The sequence below is a fragment of the Phoca vitulina genome, unplaced genomic scaffold (assembly GCF_004348235.1).
Source record: "Phoca vitulina isolate PV1807 unplaced genomic scaffold, GSC_HSeal_1.0 scaffold20, whole genome shotgun sequence".
NCBI classification, from domain to species: domain Eukaryota; kingdom Metazoa; phylum Chordata; class Mammalia; order Carnivora; family Phocidae; genus Phoca; species Phoca vitulina.
In genome coordinates, this window is record NW_022589723.1 from 11,187,019 (window position 1) to 11,205,037 (window position 18,019).

General features: G+C 37.8%; 1 protein-coding gene across 2 annotated transcripts in view; it reads right to left on the reverse strand.

The window, feature by feature from the left end:
* Positions 1 to 18,019, reverse strand: part of TTBK2 (tau tubulin kinase 2) — a 147,481-nt gene that overhangs the window by 38,486 nt on the left and 90,976 nt on the right. For both annotated transcript variants that reach the window (XM_032416978.1, XM_032416979.1), the window contains 3 exons: positions 14,188 to 14,253; positions 10,697 to 10,789; positions 9,953 to 10,078 (listed from right to left, as the gene is read on the reverse strand). In XM_032416978.1, the coding sequence (XP_032272869.1) occupies positions 9,953 to 10,078; positions 10,697 to 10,789; positions 14,188 to 14,253 (285 nt within the window). The remainder of the gene's footprint in view (positions 1 to 9,952; positions 10,079 to 10,696; positions 10,790 to 14,187; positions 14,254 to 18,019) is intronic.

Below are 18,019 nucleotides of genomic sequence, written 5' to 3' on the forward strand. Positions count from 1 at the left end.
GCTATCAATTGTAGATTTATAGTTATTTCTGATTATTTAATTGGTTTCTCTCTTTCACTCCGACTGTAAGCTCCAAGAGGCTGGCACACATCTGATCTTGTTCATCACAGTATCTAACACAGTATCTTATATATGAGCGCAGTGCTGTGATTTATAAGAAATAAGTTTGGTCAACTGCATGACCAAAATATATTTCTTACATATATTTGGTCTTTGTCCACAGTTCCTGACTCACAGCTCCCCAAACCTTTGAAATTTCCTGAGAAAAAAGAGCAATAGGAGCCTCTTTTGTTATAATATTTGATCTGTAGTCCTCAGTTCCTGAAACCACGTCAGAGCCATAAAGGTAAAATGGCTCTCTTGTTATTCCTAACAAGCCCCTTTCCACCACAACTGGGTTTTTGTTAATGAGGTGACTTTTGGAAAGCACCTATGGATAGGGGCTGGTCACCAGAGGAACCAACCCTATGATTAGAGAGTTGGAACTTTCAGTCCTATCCCATGGCCTCCAGGAAAGAGGAGAGGGGCTAGAAGTTGAAATCAATCACCAAAGGTGAATGATTTAATCAACCATGCCTATATAATGAAGTCTCCATAAAAACCCAAAAGGATGGGGTTTGGAGAGCTCCTGGATGGTAAATATAATGGAGGTGCTGAGAGAGTGGTGCCCTCAGAGAGGGCTTGGAGGCTCCACACCCTTTCCTCATACCTTGCCCTATGCATCTTTTCCATCTGGCTTTTTTGGAGTTATATCCTTTGTAATACATCACTAATCTAGTGAGAAAACTGTTTTCCCAAGTCCTGTGAGCCACTCTAACAAATTAATCAAAGGCAAGGAAGGGGTTGTGGGAACCTCTGAATTATAGTCATAGGTCAGTCAGAAGTACAGGTGACAACCAGGACTTGGGATTGACATCTGAAGTGGAGGCGGTCTTCTGGGATTGAGTTGTTAACCTGTGGAATTTGATGCCATCTATCTCTGGGTGGGTAGTGTCAAATGTAAGTTGAATTGCAGGATACCTGGCTGATGCCCAGAGCATTGCTAGATGATGGTGGTGGGGAACCTATCTTAGAATTATGAGTGCAGCAGAAATCAGTTGCATTTCTATTCACCAACAACAAGACAGAAGAAAGAGAAATTAAGGAGTCGATCCCATTTACAATTGCACCCAAAACCATAAGATACCTAGGAATAAATCTAACCAAAGAGGCAAAGGATCTGTACTCAGAAAACTATAGAATACTCATGAAAGAAATGAGGAAGACACAAAATACCATCACCTTTTTTCAAAGAAATGGAACAAATAATCCTAAAATTTGTATGGAACCAGAAAAGACCCCGAATAGCCAGAGGAATGTTGAAAAAGAAAAGCAAACCTGGTGGCATCACAATTCCGTACTTCAAGCTCTATTACAAAGCTGTCATCATCAAGACAGTATGGTACTGGCACAAAAACAGACACATAGATCAATGGAACAGAATAGAGAGCCCAGAAATGGACCCTCAACTCTATGGTCAACTAATCTTTGACAAAGCAGGAAAGAATGTCCAATGGAAAAAAGATAGTCTCTTCAACAAATGGTGTTGGGAAAATCGGACAGCCACATGCAGAAGAATGAAACTGGACCATTTCCTTATACCACACACAAAAATAGACTCAAAATGGATGAAAGACCTAAATGTGAGACAGGAATCCATCAAAATCCTTGAGGAGAACACAGGCAGCAACCTCTTCGACCTCAGCCGCAGCAACTTCTTCCTAGGAACATCGCCAAAGGCAAGGGAAGCAAGGGCAAAAATGAACTATTGGGACTTCATCAAGATAAAAAGCTTCTGCACAGCAAAGGAAACAGTCAACAAAACCAAAAGACAACCGACAGGATGGGAGAAGATATTTGCAAATGACATATCAGATAAAGGGCTAGTATCCAAAATCTGTAAAGAACTTATCAAACTCAACACCCAAAGAACAAATGATCCAAACATGAAACAGGCAGAAGACATGAACAGACATTTCTGCAAAGAAGACATCCAAATGGCCAACAGACACATGAAAAAGTGCTCAACATCACTCAGCATCAGGGAAATACAAATCAAAACCTCAATGAGATACCACCTCACACCAGTCAGAATGGCTAATGTCAGGAAACAACAGATGTTGGCGGGGATGCGGAGAAAGGGGAACCCTCCTACACTGTTGGTGGGAATGCAAGCTGATGCAGCCACTCTGGAAAACAGTATGGAGGTTCCTCAAAAACTTGAAAATAGCGCTACCCTACAACCCAGCAATTGCACTACTGGGTATTTACCCCAAAGATACAAATGTAGTGATCCAAAGAGGCACCTGCACCCCAATGTTTGTAGCAGCAATGTCCACAATAGCCAAACTATGGAAAGAGCCTAGATGTCCATCAACAGATGAATGGATAAAGATGTGGTATAGATATACAATGGAATATGCAACCATCAAAAAATTGAAATCTTGTCATTTGCAACAACGTGGATGGAACTAGAGGGTATTATGCTGAGTGAAATAAGTCAATCAGAGAAAGACATGTATCATATGATCTCACTGATACGAGGAATTTGAGAAACAAGACAGAGGATCGTAGGGGAAGGGAGGGAAAAACGAAACAAGATGAAACCGGAGAGGGAGACAAACCATAAGAGACTCTTAATCTCAGGAAACAAACTGAGGGTTGCTGGAGTGGAGGGGGGTGGGAGGGATGGGGTGGCTGGGTGATGGACACTGGTGAGGGTATGTACTATGGTGAGCGCTGTGAATTGTGTAAGACTGATGAATCACAGACCTGTAACCCTGAAACAAATAATACAGTATATGTTAATAAAAAATTAAATTAAAAAAATAAAAGAATTATGCGTGCAGAACCTTTAGTGACTCTAAAAACATTTTCAGAACAAATATTTGTGATAATATTTATTGAAAGAGGGCACCTGGGTGGCTCAGATGGTTAAGCGTCTGCCTTCGGCTCAGGTCATGATCCCAGGGTCCTGGGATCAAGCCCCACATTGGGCTCCTGGCTGAGCAAGGAGCCTGCTTCTCCCTCTCCCTCTGCCTCTCTCCCTGCTCATGCTTTCTCTCTCTCTCTCTATCTCTGTGTCTCAAGTGAATAAATAAAATCTTTAAAAATAAATAAATAAATAAATATATTTATTGAAACATTCCATATGAAAAAAAATAATAAACGGAGAAAAGGAAACTAAAAAGATCAAAGGAATTGGAAAAGGCATGGTTATAAAACCGGGGAATTTTTGTTTTGGTCATTTTTTTGTTGACTTAAGTCAAAGTTAGAGGGCTTTAGAAAACACACAAGAAAGGAGGATGTATTGAGACCCAGCATATGGGAAGAGAAGTGGCAGACCTTGACCTTCTCTGCTGACTCCGGAAATGGAGGTTCCCACAGAGCGAGTTGCATGCCCCCTGAAAGAGGGAGCCCCTATGCATGAGGCAGCACCTGCCCTGCTGTGTGAGCCCTTACACCACTGCCACTAAGTGCGCTGCCCGCATTGGGCTGCCACGGGAATGGATCCTCAACAGTTTTTATGCCAGATGTCCTTTTATCATGAATTATTTTCTTACATTTATCACAGTATTTTTGTATGTCTTAGAAAATGTAGCATATGCCACTGGGCCTCAGATAAAAAAGTGTGTTACTAAGATGGTGATACCAGAGACCAGCAGCAGGAGGTAGAAGGATGGAAGGCACAGAACAAAAGAAATAGAGAGATCTCCTCTGGCCCTCTAATTTATGTGAGGTTCCCCCTTGTTACTCTCTAGCTCAACCTCTGATTTTTTTGTTTCCCTAACAACCCAGCTATGCCTTCTGAGAAAATTAACTCCAATGTCATCAGAGTCAGGGTAATCCTACAACAGCTAAGTCCCCCGAAGCAAGAGGCAAACCTGCTGCATTTTGATGTAACCTCTGCTTAAACAGTCCCACTCCTAAACCTGGAAAGTCGATTAACAAGATTATAAGAAGCTTGGTCAGCTTTGGATTTCTGCTCTATCATAACCTCTGATTTTAGCGATGTTGTGGCACACTGTATGAACTGGCTGATAGACACATTTTAGTTTCAGGCTCCCCAACATTGTGTGTATTTATGGGTTTTATTAGTCTTCTCAACTTGCTAAACAATGCTTAACATAACTGGGACACTCTAGTAAATATACTTTTATGTTCTTACGTCAGGATCACATGATTCTATTAATCACTGACAAAGATTTCTAGTAACTCTTCATGTAACTTTAATTCTTTTACTGCATTTTCATGAACCAGTCATGGTAATATTTATTTCACAATGGCTGTTGTGTTTGTGGCCACCTCTCCAAAGGTAAGATGGTGAAAAATGGCAAGTATTTGGACTTTTTTGAATGAGTCAGAAATTGGGTTCAGACACCACTTCCAGCACCACGAGTTTTCCCAGGCAACAGGTCTAAACTACATCTCCATAAAATGGGAATAATAACACTACCCAGGTATTACTGTGACACTGCTGGGTGTCATTATTGTGACAATTAATGTGCAAAGGCACCAAGGGTTCTTCTTTATCCACTCTGATGCTATCTTAGTTTCCCATTAACTAGTAACTGTGTCACCTACCAGTGGAGTCTTGTGGTGGAATTCAAGGTTAAGATCTTCCTACACACTCCTCAGAGACATGTTCCTTTCTCAAAACACTTTAAAAAGGAGTGTTTAAATTATAAGGTGGCCACAACAGAATTGAATGTTTTTATTTTTATTTTTTTTAAAAGATTTTTTATTGATATATTTGGAGAGAGAGAGACAGCGAGAGAGGGAACACAAGCAGGGGGAGTGGGAGAGGGAGAAGCAGGCTTCCCGCTGAGGAGGGAGCCCGATGCGGAGCTCAACCCCAGGACCCTGGGATCATGACCTGAGCCGAAGGCAGACGCTTAACCGACTGAGCCACCCAGGCGCCCCAGAATTGAATGTTTTTAATCACTATCTACACATTTCTGAAAATGTTGGCCCAGCATTTTTTTTTTTACTTTTAATCTGAAATAATTAAAGATTCACAGAAAATTACAAAAATAGTAAGAGAAATCCTCTTCACCCAGTGTGCTCCAATAGTAACGTCTTAAACAGCTAGAGTAGAGTACCAAAACCAGGAAAGTGACATGGGTACTATCAGTCCACAGAGCTTATCAAATATCACCAGTTTTACATGCCCTCATGTGTGTGTTTCCGTGTGCGTGTATATAAATCTACACAATTTTATTAACCTGAGAAGATTCATGGCCTGGCAACTTTTTGTCTCCTATAGTTGTTATACTCTTTCAGAATCTAATCATAAAAACAATATTCATAATAAGATCTCTGTTTCAATCTTGGTTATAATTCTGATAGCTTCACCTAGTTTAGTTTAACAGAGAGAAAACAGTATTTATGCACTCACAAGTTGATTTTTCTTAGATTTCCTTAGTAGGAGACTGTTAGGAAAACTAAGATTCAGTTCCATTTTCCTAACATTTGTTGAAAATTTAGGTGCCAGGCACAGTGTGAGGATAGTGTGGGATAAAAAAAGAAGACATGGTTGTACTTCCAGAACTTAAAAGCCAGCTGGGAAGACACACTTGTACATAAATACTAAGTACTGATAAACTTGGATGTAATTTCCCAAAACACCGTTAACACTTTTCAAAAGCAAGTGTCAACCATTATTCTAATTGAGACATGCATAAAAGATTCCTGGTAAAGAGCAAAACAGCTCCTCTCTACATTTACTGTCAGAGTGAGCACTAGCAGGCTATTGGATGAGATGTTGGCCATGTGCAACTTATTTTTTTTAAAGATTTTATTTATTTATTTGACAGAGAGAGAGAGAGAGAGCACAAGCATGGGGAGCGGCAGGCAGAGGGAGAAGCAGACTCCCCACTGAGCAGAAAGCCGGATTCGGGACTCAATCTCAGGACCCTGGGATCATGACCTGAGCCGAAGGCAGATGCTTAACCAACTGAGCCACCCAGGGGCCCCTCACAATAGTCTTCTTTAGATTACAGACATAACTAAGTGGTGAATGTGATAAAAATTTTTTGTTTCCCCAACTCTTATGCTCCCATGCATACTTGATCAATAAAAAATTTTTTGCACCTAAGGTGGGAAAGTTGGAATATTTGCCAGTTCTTCCTGAATCTAGCATTATAGGTTTAATTTCATTATTTTATTACAGGTAATATGAACTCTGTGCATTTCAGAAATACATATGAAATGTAAATATAAGAACATACTCCAAAACGCCTTGTATACAATGTACTTTCTCCATTTGTTAGAGTCTATAGTTATTAACACAGTTGTTAACACAAATAGCCATATAGGAAAGAAACTCACTCACTTAAGATCTCTAAGGACCCAAGACTGTATGCTGCCTCTCTGCTTTTTTTTTTTTTTTTAAAGATTTTATTTATTTGACAGAGAGAGACACAGTGAGAGAGGGAACACAAGCAAGGGGAGTGGGAGAGGGAGAAGCAGGCTTCCCGCTGAGCAGGGAGCCCGATGCGGGGCTCAATCGCAGGACCGGAGCCGAAGGCAGATGCTTAACAACTGAGCCACCCACATGCCCCCGGCCTCTCTGCTTTATATCCTATTTATATCTTATACAAAAGCTGCCATTTCACACCGAAATAGTTAATATATACAAATAAGTTTACTCTGCTGTTTATAGTCATTTGACTGGGCAAACTGACAACACTGTAGAATGTAAAACTTTAACAGTAAAGTCTATGTGTTGTACTTTGTAGATAAAAATGATAAACTAATTCATCATTTTTACAGGCACAGCTCCAGACCACCACAATAAAGCATATATCGCAATAAAGTGAGTTAAATTACTTTTTTGGCTTCCTGTGCATATAAAAGTTATGTTTACATTATCCCATACAATAGTATTATGTCTAAAAAAACAACATATATGCCTTAATTAAAAATCCTTTATTGCTAAAAGATGCTAACCATCATCTGAGCTTTCAGTAAGTGGTAATCTTTTTGCTGGTGGAGGGTCTTGCCTTGATTCTGATGGCTGCTGACTGATCAGGATGGTGGCTGCTGAACACAGGGGGTGGCTGTGGCAATTTCTTAAAATAAGGCAACAATGAAGTTTGCCACACTGATTGACTATTCCTTTCACAAGTGATTTCTCTGTTCCATGTGATGCTACTTGATAACATTTTACCTACAGAACTTCTTTCAAAACTGGAGTCCACCCTCTCAAACCCTGCCACTGCTTTATCAACTAAGTTCATGGAATATTCTAAATCATTTGTTGTCATTTCAACAGTCTTCATAGCATCTTCACCAGGAGTAGATTCCATCTCAAGAAGCAAAGAAGGTACTCATCATCCAGTACAGTTTTATCCTGAGATTGCAGCAAGTCAGTCACGTCTTCAAGCCCCACTTCTCATTCTAGTTTTCTTGCTATTCCCACAACATCTGCAGTTACTTCCTCCACTGAAGTCTTGGACCCCTCAAAATCATCCTTGAAGGTGAGAATCAACTTCTTCCAGACTTCTCTGTTAGTGATAATATTTTGACTTCTTCCCATGAATCATCAATGTTCTTAGTGACATCTAGAATGGTAAATCCTTTCCAGAAAGTTTCCAATTTAGTTTGCCTAGATCCATCAGAGGAATCACTGTCTACAGCAGCAATCACCTTACAAAATGTTATTTCTAAAATAATTAGACTTGACAGTTGAAATGACATCTTGATCCATGGCTGCAGAGTGGATGTAGTGGCGAGCAGGCATGAAAACAACATTCATCTCATTGTACATCTCCAACAGAGCTCATGGGTGACCAGGTGCACTGTCAATGAGCCATCATATTTTGAAAGGAATCTTTTTTTTCTGAGCAGTAGGTCCTAACAGTGGGCTTAAAATATTCAGTAAACTATGTTGCAAACAGATATGCTGTCATCTGGGTAATGTTGTCCCATTTACAGAGCACAGGCAGAGTAGATTTAGCATAATTCTTAAGGGCCCTAAGATTTTCAGAATGGTCAATGAGCACTGGTTTCAGCTTCAAGTCACCGGCTGCAATAACTCCTAACAAGAGAGTCAACCTGTCCTTTGAAGCTTTGAAGCCAGGCATTGACTTCTCCTCTCTAGCTATGAAAATCCTAGATGGCTCTTTTTCCAATACAAGGCTGTTTTGCCTATATTGAAAATCTTTTTTTAGTGTATAGCCACCTTCAGAAGCTAGATCTTCTGGATAACTTGCTGCATCACCTTGTACTTTTATGTTACAGTGAAGGCTTCTTTCCTTAAACCTCATGAACCAACCTCTGCTAGCTTCAAATTTTTCTTTGGAAACTTCCTCATCTCTCTCAGCCTTCATAGAATTACAGACTCAGGACCTTGTTCTGGATAAGGGAATGCTGTGGCTGGTTTGATTTTCTATTCAGACCACTAAAACTTTCTCCATATTGGCAATAAGGCTGTTTTGCTTTCAAATCATTCATGTGTTCACTAGAGTAGCACTTCTAATTTCCTTCAAGAACTTGCCCTTTGCATTCACAACTTGGCTAACTGTTTGGCAGAAGAGGCCTAGCTTTCAGCCTATCTTGGCTTTTGGCATGCCTTCCTCACTAAGTTTAATCATTTCTAGCTTTTGATTTAATGTGACAGACATGCAACTCTTATTTTCACTTGAACACTTAGAGGCCATTACAGGATTATTAACTGACCTAATTTCAAGATTATTATGTTTCAGAAGATAGGGAGGCTCAAGGAGAGGGAGAGATGGGGAATGGCCGGTCAGTGGAACAGTCAGAACACACACAACATTTATGAATTAAGTTTACCATTTTAGGGGCGCCTGGGTGGCTCAGTCGTTAAACATCTGCCTTCGGCTCAGGTCATGATCCCAGGGTCCTGGGATCGAGCCCTGCATCAGGCTCCCTGCTCAGCGGGAAGCCTGCTTCTCCCTCTCCCACTCCCCCTGCTTGTGTCCCCTCTCTCACTATGTCTCTATCTGTCAAATAAATAAAATCTTAAAAAAAAAAAAAAAACTTACCATTTTACATGTGTAGGGTTCATGGCACCCCAAGACAATTACAATAGTAAACATCAAAGATCACTGATTATAGATCACTATACAAATATAACAATAAGAAAAAAGTTTGAAATATTTCAAAAATTATCAAAATGTAACACAGAGACACAGAGACAGGAAAAATGGTGCTGATGGACTCGCTCAATGCAGGATTGCCACAAACCTTTAATTTGTAAAAAAATGCAGTATCTGCAAAGTGCAATAAAGCAATGTGCAATGAAATGACGTATGCCTGTTTTAATCTATGTGTGGCTTCATTTATGTCTTCAGAGGTAGTGATTATTTTGCATTAAGCTCTAACTTCTCCCTGAGAGCAACAGAATCTTCTGATATATAGTTGGTTGGGGTTAAGGGTGCAATCTGTGGTAAACCTAGTCATTCCTTCTAAGGCCTTACGAATGGATACCCTAAGGAAATGATTCACTGACCACAGATAGAATGGAGCCAATAATCTTCAGTGATTTTGTTCCATAGCATATTAACATATGATATTACAGCCCTTAAGCCCTTGACAGATACATTACCTAGCTGGACAGTTCCTTCTTGTCAACAAATTAGCTATAGGATTTACATAATTTGAACCATAAGCAGTTCTATACCCCAAATGAATCACAGCAGGAACAGTAAAATCTGTTCAATAATAAACCAACCTAAAACTCTAATGAAGTACGTCCATCCAGAAGGGAGGAAACACACACACACACTGCCCTCATCAGTCAATTTCACTGCATTTCTCAGGATGTACTAAAATAATATTCTAGGGACCGCCCATACTCATTTACAATACCCTCAAAGCTACAATAAGTGAAGATAAAGACTAAATGAGAGAAGAATTAACCCACAGAACTCAGAAAGATGATTACCTGGTAGTCTGGTTTTGTAAAATAATCCAAAGAGGAGATGTGATCCAAAAAGATGCTGAATTCTGGAGGGAGATGTTTCAACATAAGCCTGTGGTCATACCTCTCCTTAATAGAGCCTACTTGCTCCTGGGAAGTAAAGAGAACAGGAACCAAAGTCAATTTCTCTTGGCAGCTACACATTAACAGCCTCTCAGTAACAGTCTCAAGGGTATGTACTAGGGAATGAGATAGTGAGTAATTAAGTATAAAGCAAGAACTGAGCTCTTACTAATAGCTTAATGCACACTGCTTTATGGAGGGAGGGAAGATTGTAATGAATAACCAAAATGGTAACAAAGAGTTCTGCATCAGTGAACTGACAGTCTGCCAAAATAAAGAGTTGATCTTAAATCTAGCCTACTTTTCTTTGTCAACACACGTTTACAGTTTTCAAAGTAAACAATATGATGTAACAATTAAAATTTAAAAGCTTACGTGACTTAGAAAAAGGGAGAACTCGGGAAAAGAAAAGCTCTGAGGGAAAGCTAGAAATCAAATCAGAAGTGATGATTTAATAGATACTTAAATGAGTATCTATTCTCCATGTACATAGAAAAAAAATCATAACATTAATTAGATCTTTAATATCACCCTAATTTTAGTTCTTATATATAAGTATATTCTCATCCATTATGTCTACCCAGGAGAAAATTTTATTCCTTCCCTTACCAAAACTGATATTTCCATTTCCATTTCCAAAATTACCTTGTCCTTTATTTTTCTCCAAGGCAGCTGACCAACCACAAACTCCACCAACATGTAGAATAAGGACCAAAGGTCATCATGTCTTCCCATTTCCTTCATAAGCCAAACAGAATTCAATCACATTACATTACTACTCCTTTTGAGTATATTACATTGTCTAAGGCCTAACCATTGTGTTTCACCTTATTAGGCTTAAAAAGTTTAATGTATTTCCCATAAAATCTGGTAAATATATCTACCTAGCTATATAACAATCTACATAACAGAATGGATATAATGAAGTACTTTTTGCTACAAAGAAACCCCAAACCCCAGAAATGCTGGAAATGTAATTAACAGCCCGTTAATTAAGAAATGAGTTCATTAAGAAGGGAAAGTGGTTGCCAAGGGCTGGGGGAAAGGGGAAGGGTGAATCAGCATTTAGCAGGTATGGAGTTTCAGTGTTGCAAAATGAAAAAAGTTCTAGAACTTTGTTGCACCCTAATGTGAATATACTTAACACTGCTGAACTGTGAGCTTAAAAATGGTTAATGTGGATGGTAGCTACATTGGTGAGCATAGCATAACATACATAGTTGTTGCATCACTGTGTCGTACACCTGAAACTAATGTAACACTGTGTGTCAACTATACTCAAAAAAAAAAGAAAAGAAAAAGAAAATGGTTAACATGGTAAATTTAATGTGATACGTTTTTTTACCACAATTAAAAAAAAAAGAAAGCAAATTCTAGGAGCCAAAATTAAAAGAAAGCTGGAAACAAGAGAAGCAAGCTGATGCTGAAGCTTTGGTTTTAGGGGCACCTGTTACAGGTTTTGTCAACCAGGGTTTTAACAATCAGGAAGGGGACGGGTGTAAAAGTACTGAGCCTACACAAGACAGGAGTTGTAAATGAGACACTTCCCCTTAGGCCCTCACCAAATAGCTAGGACCCTCAAAGGGCTATCTTTAGTGCAATATTTGATATGTACATTATATTGCAATAATTGTTTTTTTTCTGTAAAATTTAACCACTATCAAAGGGATAAAGTAAGTGGTTAAAAAATTTGCCCTGAAAATTTGTTACTATAGGCCTGCCCCTCACTCAGATTTGGGGTTTAAATTTATACCACTTGTGTGGTCTGGGAAACTAAATCCAGAAATTGTTTTCTGGGTGATCGTGTCCCGTAGTAATGACAGATGCAAATGAAAATCCTCTAAAGATAAAAGCACCTTTAAATTCAGGCCTCACAGAAGTCCTACAGATAAAGGCCCAGAAAATATAGGCTCATTATTCAAAAGTATAAAATACATTAGGAAGCAGGCTATCATAAGCTAATGACAACAGAAATTATACAGCAGAATTAGATATCCAAGAATTCCAGATATGGAATTACAGGATAAAGAATACAAAATTAAAATGTTTAAAATGCTTAAGCAAAAAATGGAACCATATCCTATCTAAAAAAATAAAAAGACCAGTTTGATTTCAAAAAGGACCAAAAAGAATATCTAGAAATTAAAAATTCAATATCTATGTGGATAGGTTAGAAAGCTGATCAAAAACAGCAGAAAAAAAATTAATGAACTGGAAGACAGATCTGAAGAAATTATCTAGAACACAACACAGAGACAGAAAAAGAAAATCTGAGTGTGAACTTCTGGCATGGAAGACAGAACAAGAAGATCTAACGTATCAATTTGAGGTATGAAAAAAGAGGTATAGAAAGAAAGGGAAAAAGGCAATATTTAAAGAAGAAATGTCTGAGAATCTTCCAGAATCTATGAAAGACATGAATGTTCAGATTTAGGAAGCACAACAAATCCCAAACTGAATAATTATAAAGAAATCCACATCTAGGCACATTAAAACTTATCTGTAGAACAGCAAAGACAAAGAGCAGATATCTAAAACAGTCAAAGAGAAAGGACAAATTAAATACAAAATAACAACAATTAAATGGACAAAGATCTTCTCAATAGCAACCATAGAACCAGAAGACAAAATTTCTTCAAATTATTGAGATAAAACAAATATTAATAAAGGACTGAAATGTAGGACAACAATGTAGTGAACAGAGTTCAAGTATTTTGAAAAGTCCTATACTGTATGGGAATTACTCATGTTAAAAGTTTAAGATTAAGGTACCCAAAAAATTGAAATGGAGTGTATTTTTACTTTTTTTAATTTGTGGAGATCTCTTCTGAAAGTAAAAATATATAATCTTTCTACTAGATATTTTGGAAATGCCTTTACAGCTATTATGATCTCTGGAAATGTTTATGCTTATCTCAGAAAGAGTGTCCTATCGCAAAGATTCCAATGTTGACCAAAATTTTAAATAGAATTAGAAAGCTTAGTAATTTTAAAGGCTTTTAAGAATGTATCTGGAAAATAAGAGTACTTTCTTTTCAAGACAGAATAATTGACTAGATGCCATAAATTTTTTTAAGTTTATTTAATTTTTAGTGATCTCTACACCCAATGTGGGGCACAAACTCACAAACCCGAGATCAAGTCACATGCTCTTCTGACTAAGCCAGCCAGGCAGGCACCCTAACTGGATGCCATAATTTAATATTACACTGAATCAAACCAAATGAGCTGAAATCCTTGGCAGAGTGCTACATTATACATTGATAAAAATACTTTTCCTATTTTCAATTTATAATCATATTATTAGAAACCAAATTAACTGGAGCATAACATATTAAGACCACAGCATTCTCTTCCTACTATAGTTAGCATTAGTCAAATTTTCATTAAGGCAATTTTGGCTTCACAGAACAAGAATAAGGTAAGATCAAGAAAAGATTTCTCTTTATTTTATCAAGGAATCACACGTTAAATTTCTCACCTCCAACCAGCCAAGTTCAAGGATTGAGAATCCATAAAACACCCACCTTTCCTACTCATAATTAAGGTTCAGAATGAGAAAAAAAAAAATCAGAGAAGCACAAAAGGAGCAAAGTAAAAAAAAAAAAAGAGAGAGAGACTTTAAAATTTAACCCAAAAGGTATAATTTACAAAGATGAAAATTTTAAAGTAGTTTGTACTTGAGATCTTCATGAAAAGAAAAGGTTTAATGGAGAAGAGATATCACAGATTAGATGCATACTACAGATAAAATGATGACCCCTGTATTTCATTAGGTATTGAAAGTATGATATTCCCAAAAGAACTTCTTAAGATTAGAACACAGATGTTTTATTTCTTCAAAATTCAATATTAAATTTGTTACTACTTATACCTCATTAAGGACACAAGGTTCCCTATACACACACACACACACAAACACACACAGCTATTATCTTTTCTGGCAAATAAAACTTTTTTTATGCAGCTGTATACATCTATTATCTACTATACATACTATGGTACATTAGTATTACTAAGACCCTACCGTCTGCTCCCAAGCACCTTCCACACTTGTGTACTCTAATGTAAAAAAGTTACTCTGATTCAAGTAATTAGCATGCTTATGTAGATACGACTCTAGTTCCGATACCTACCCTGTTTCGATGAGCATTGATTGATGCGTAACGAACTGTCCCTCGAAAGCCTGCCACAGCTCGAGGCTACAACAAAACCAAGCAAAGAGTAATAAAATAAGCTTCAAATAGCAAAAGACTCAGCACACTTGAGCCCATGAAGTAGATGGGAGAAACATGCATTACCATCACAATAAAATACTACTTAAATTTCTAATTTTTTATTGTGAAATTACAGAAAATTAGAGAATATCTCTAAATCATGTTAAAAAAATTAACATTTTAATTATCAGTGAGTCCCATTTTTTGTACCTACATTTTAAAATAAAGTGGCATTTATGACAAATAAATCCTGTACATTAGAAAACACTAAAATGCTTTCATATATCCAGAATCATGCCAAGCATTGTAGTACATACACTAATATTCAGGCTCTGGTTACATTTAATTACAGTAAGACCATAAAGAGTCTCTAAGTAAAGATGCCAACCTCTTCATGTCTTGGCTATTTCATTCAAACTCAATTCGACGATGATGGCAACTTATATCCCTCCCTATGCATGCAATTCATATATTCATAAATCAAGTTATTGGGTAACTATTACATGCTAGGTACTGAAATAAATCCAAACATGAATAATACATGATCCCAGTTCTTAGAGAGCTCAGCTTAGAATAAAGTCCAAACTCTTCTTACTTGGCCTACAAGATTTCCATGATTTGGCATTGGCCTCATTCCAAAATGGATTTACTTATGGTTTCTCCTACAACCAACTGTGTTTCTAGCTTATTCTGCTATTCTCCCCAGTGAAAAGCCATCTCTTCACATACCTCCAATGGCTAGCTCTTCTACCCCACACTAACCCCTCTGCTCAAATGTCACCTCCTCAGAGAAGTACTCCTTAATCATCCTAATCTAAAATACTACCCACCCCCTCAATGCCACTCCATTCTTTTTTACTCTGCTTTATTTTTTTCTCATAAAATTATTTTATTTGAACTTTTACTTATTTGTTCACTGCCTATTTTCTTCCACTGAAATATAAACTCTGTGATGGCAAGGTCTTGGGTTTGCTCATTTCACAGACATAGAAACAGGCTCTGAGAGGTAACTAAATTTATCTGAACACACAGAATTAGTATATGATAAAACCAAGCATCAACCAAGGTCTTTTGACTTAAAATCATACACTGTTTCCACTCTACTGCTTCACAAGGATCAATTCAGTACCCTAAAGACTCATGGATGGCACCACAGCTCAATATGAAAACTTGACAAACCTGAAAATGATCACAGCCAGTAATTTTCATTAGATTTTTTCCCCCAGTAACTTCTAATTATCTTCAATTAAGATGTATTACTTTTATAGTCAGAAAAAGACTATAACAAATGTTATTTTAAAAATCTTTAGTTACCAGAATCATTCTGGTCATATGCTGTAAGATAAACAGTCTATGTGTTCTTCCTTCGTTTGATCATTTTTGTAATTTATGTGTTATCTGCTCAAATTAGTTTTCTATTTATTTCTTCTTTCATGAAATTCTGTCTTCCCTTTCTAAAAATTTTCATTTCATTTTTTTTTTTAAAGATTTTATTTATTTATTTGACAGAGAGAGAGATAGCGAGAGCAGGAATACAAGCAGGGGGAATGGGAGAGGAGAAGCAGGCTTCTTGCCAAGCAGGAAGCCCGATGTGAGACTCGATCCCAGAACCCTGGGATCATGACCTGAGCTGAAGGCAGACGCTTAACAACTGAGCCACCCAGGCGCCCTTTTCATTTCATTTTTAAGTAAGCTCTGTGCCCAGCATGGTGCTTGAACTCACAACCCCAAGATCAAGAGTCACATACTCTACTGAGCCAACCAGGCGCCCTTCTATTCCCTTTTTAATTACTTCTTTTTGTTTTTGTCTTAAGATTTAACTATTTAAAAAATATTCTTTGTATTTAATGACAACTCTCGATAATCAAAAGTTCCTGTGATATATTTAAATCCCTTTTCTTAGCTGCCATTCATTGACAATCATAGTCAGTAGATCTCAATATTTTCCTAAGATATCACAACTAACAGGAATATCTAATATTCTCAATTTGACGGAACTTTGAGATCAGAGATTTCTTGTCTTGACAAAGAATGTACAAGATTATATATGAAAGCCTACTATCAACCCTTTTCACTAACATTTCACTGGTTGTACTTTTATTCATTACCTGACAAGAGCCTTCACTAACAAAAATGTTTTCATAGCATGTACTTGTGCCCAGTTATTTTCATTCCAGTAACTATCAGGATAAAAATCTCCAGAGCTATTACCACACTCTGCGACCCAGTCCACGATTAATCAGATACCTAGATGCTCCCCGACCCCAGATAGATTCTAGCCAAGACAAACCCAGGGGACTTGTTCCAGTTAAGAGTACCCCTGACTTTGCTTCTGCCATGGAAAGGTTGAGCCAGCTGTTTAGAAAGATCTTGATGTGACTCATCAAAGAAATAATGCCAGGTCAAGAAAATTCAGCCACCTTATATAAAGCAGAAAAGACAACTCAACCCAACTGGGGAAAATAGCCATATATACAACTAATTCTAATTTAAAGCAGATTATAATTAATATCATTAGCAAGGTACAATGAGCTATGAAAGCCTAGGAGTGGTAAGCATTAGTTCCCTTTGGTGAGAAGCGAAAAGGAAAAGTCCTGCTGAAGAAGAAAGTCTTAAGAATAAGGCAACATTGGGCGCCTGGGTGGCTCAGTTGGTTAAGCGACTGCCTTCGGCTCAGGTCATGATCCTGGAGTCCCGGGATCGAGTCCTGCATTGGGCTCCCTGCTCAGCAGGGAGTCTGCTTCTCCCTCTGACCCTCCCCCCTCTCATGTTCTATCTCATTCTCTCTCTCAAATAAATAAATAAAAAATCTTAAAAAAAAAAAGAGAATAAGGCAACATTTAATGGGGCCTTAAAATAGGTGATCTCTTGACCGTAGAGGAAAAGCTCTCAGTTTTTCCCCACTGAAGATGATATTAACTGTGGGTCTTTCATACATGGCCTTCATGATGTTGAAGTATGTTCCATCTATACGTACTTTGTTGAGGGTTTTTATCAAGAATGGATGCTGTATATTATCAAATGCTTTTTCTGCATCTATTGAGAGGATCATATGGTTCTTATCCTTTCTGTTATTATTTTTAAAAGATATTTATTTATTTGAGAGAAAGAGAGCATAAGCAGGGGGAGGGGCAGAGGGAGAAGGACAGGGGCCAATGCGGGGCTCAATCCCAGGACCCTGAGATCATGACGTGAGCCGAAATCAAAAGTCAGATGCTTAACCAACTGAGCCACCCACGCACCCCCCTTCTTCTTTCTATTATTAATGTGGTGTATCATGTTGATTGATTTGTGGATACTGAACCACCCCTAGAGCTCAAGAATAAATCCCACTTGGAGGTTCTTCAAAAAGTTAAAAAGAGAACTACTCTATGACCCAGTAATTGCCCTACTAGGTATTTACCCAAAGGATACAAAAGCACAGGTTCAAAGGGTTACATGCACTCAGATGTTTATAGCAGCATTATCAACAATAGCCAAACTATGAAAGAGCCCAAATGTCCATTGACTGATGAATGGATAAAGATGTGGTATATGTACACAGTGGAATATTACTCAGCCATCAAAAAGAATGAAATCTTGCCATTTGCAATAACGTGGATGGAGCTAGAGTGTATTATGCTAAGTGAAAATAAGTCAGTCAGAGGAAGACAAATACCATATGATTTCACTCATATGGAATTTAAGAAACAAAACAGATCAACATATGGGATGGGGGAGAAAGAGAGACAGGGAAACAAACCATAAGAGA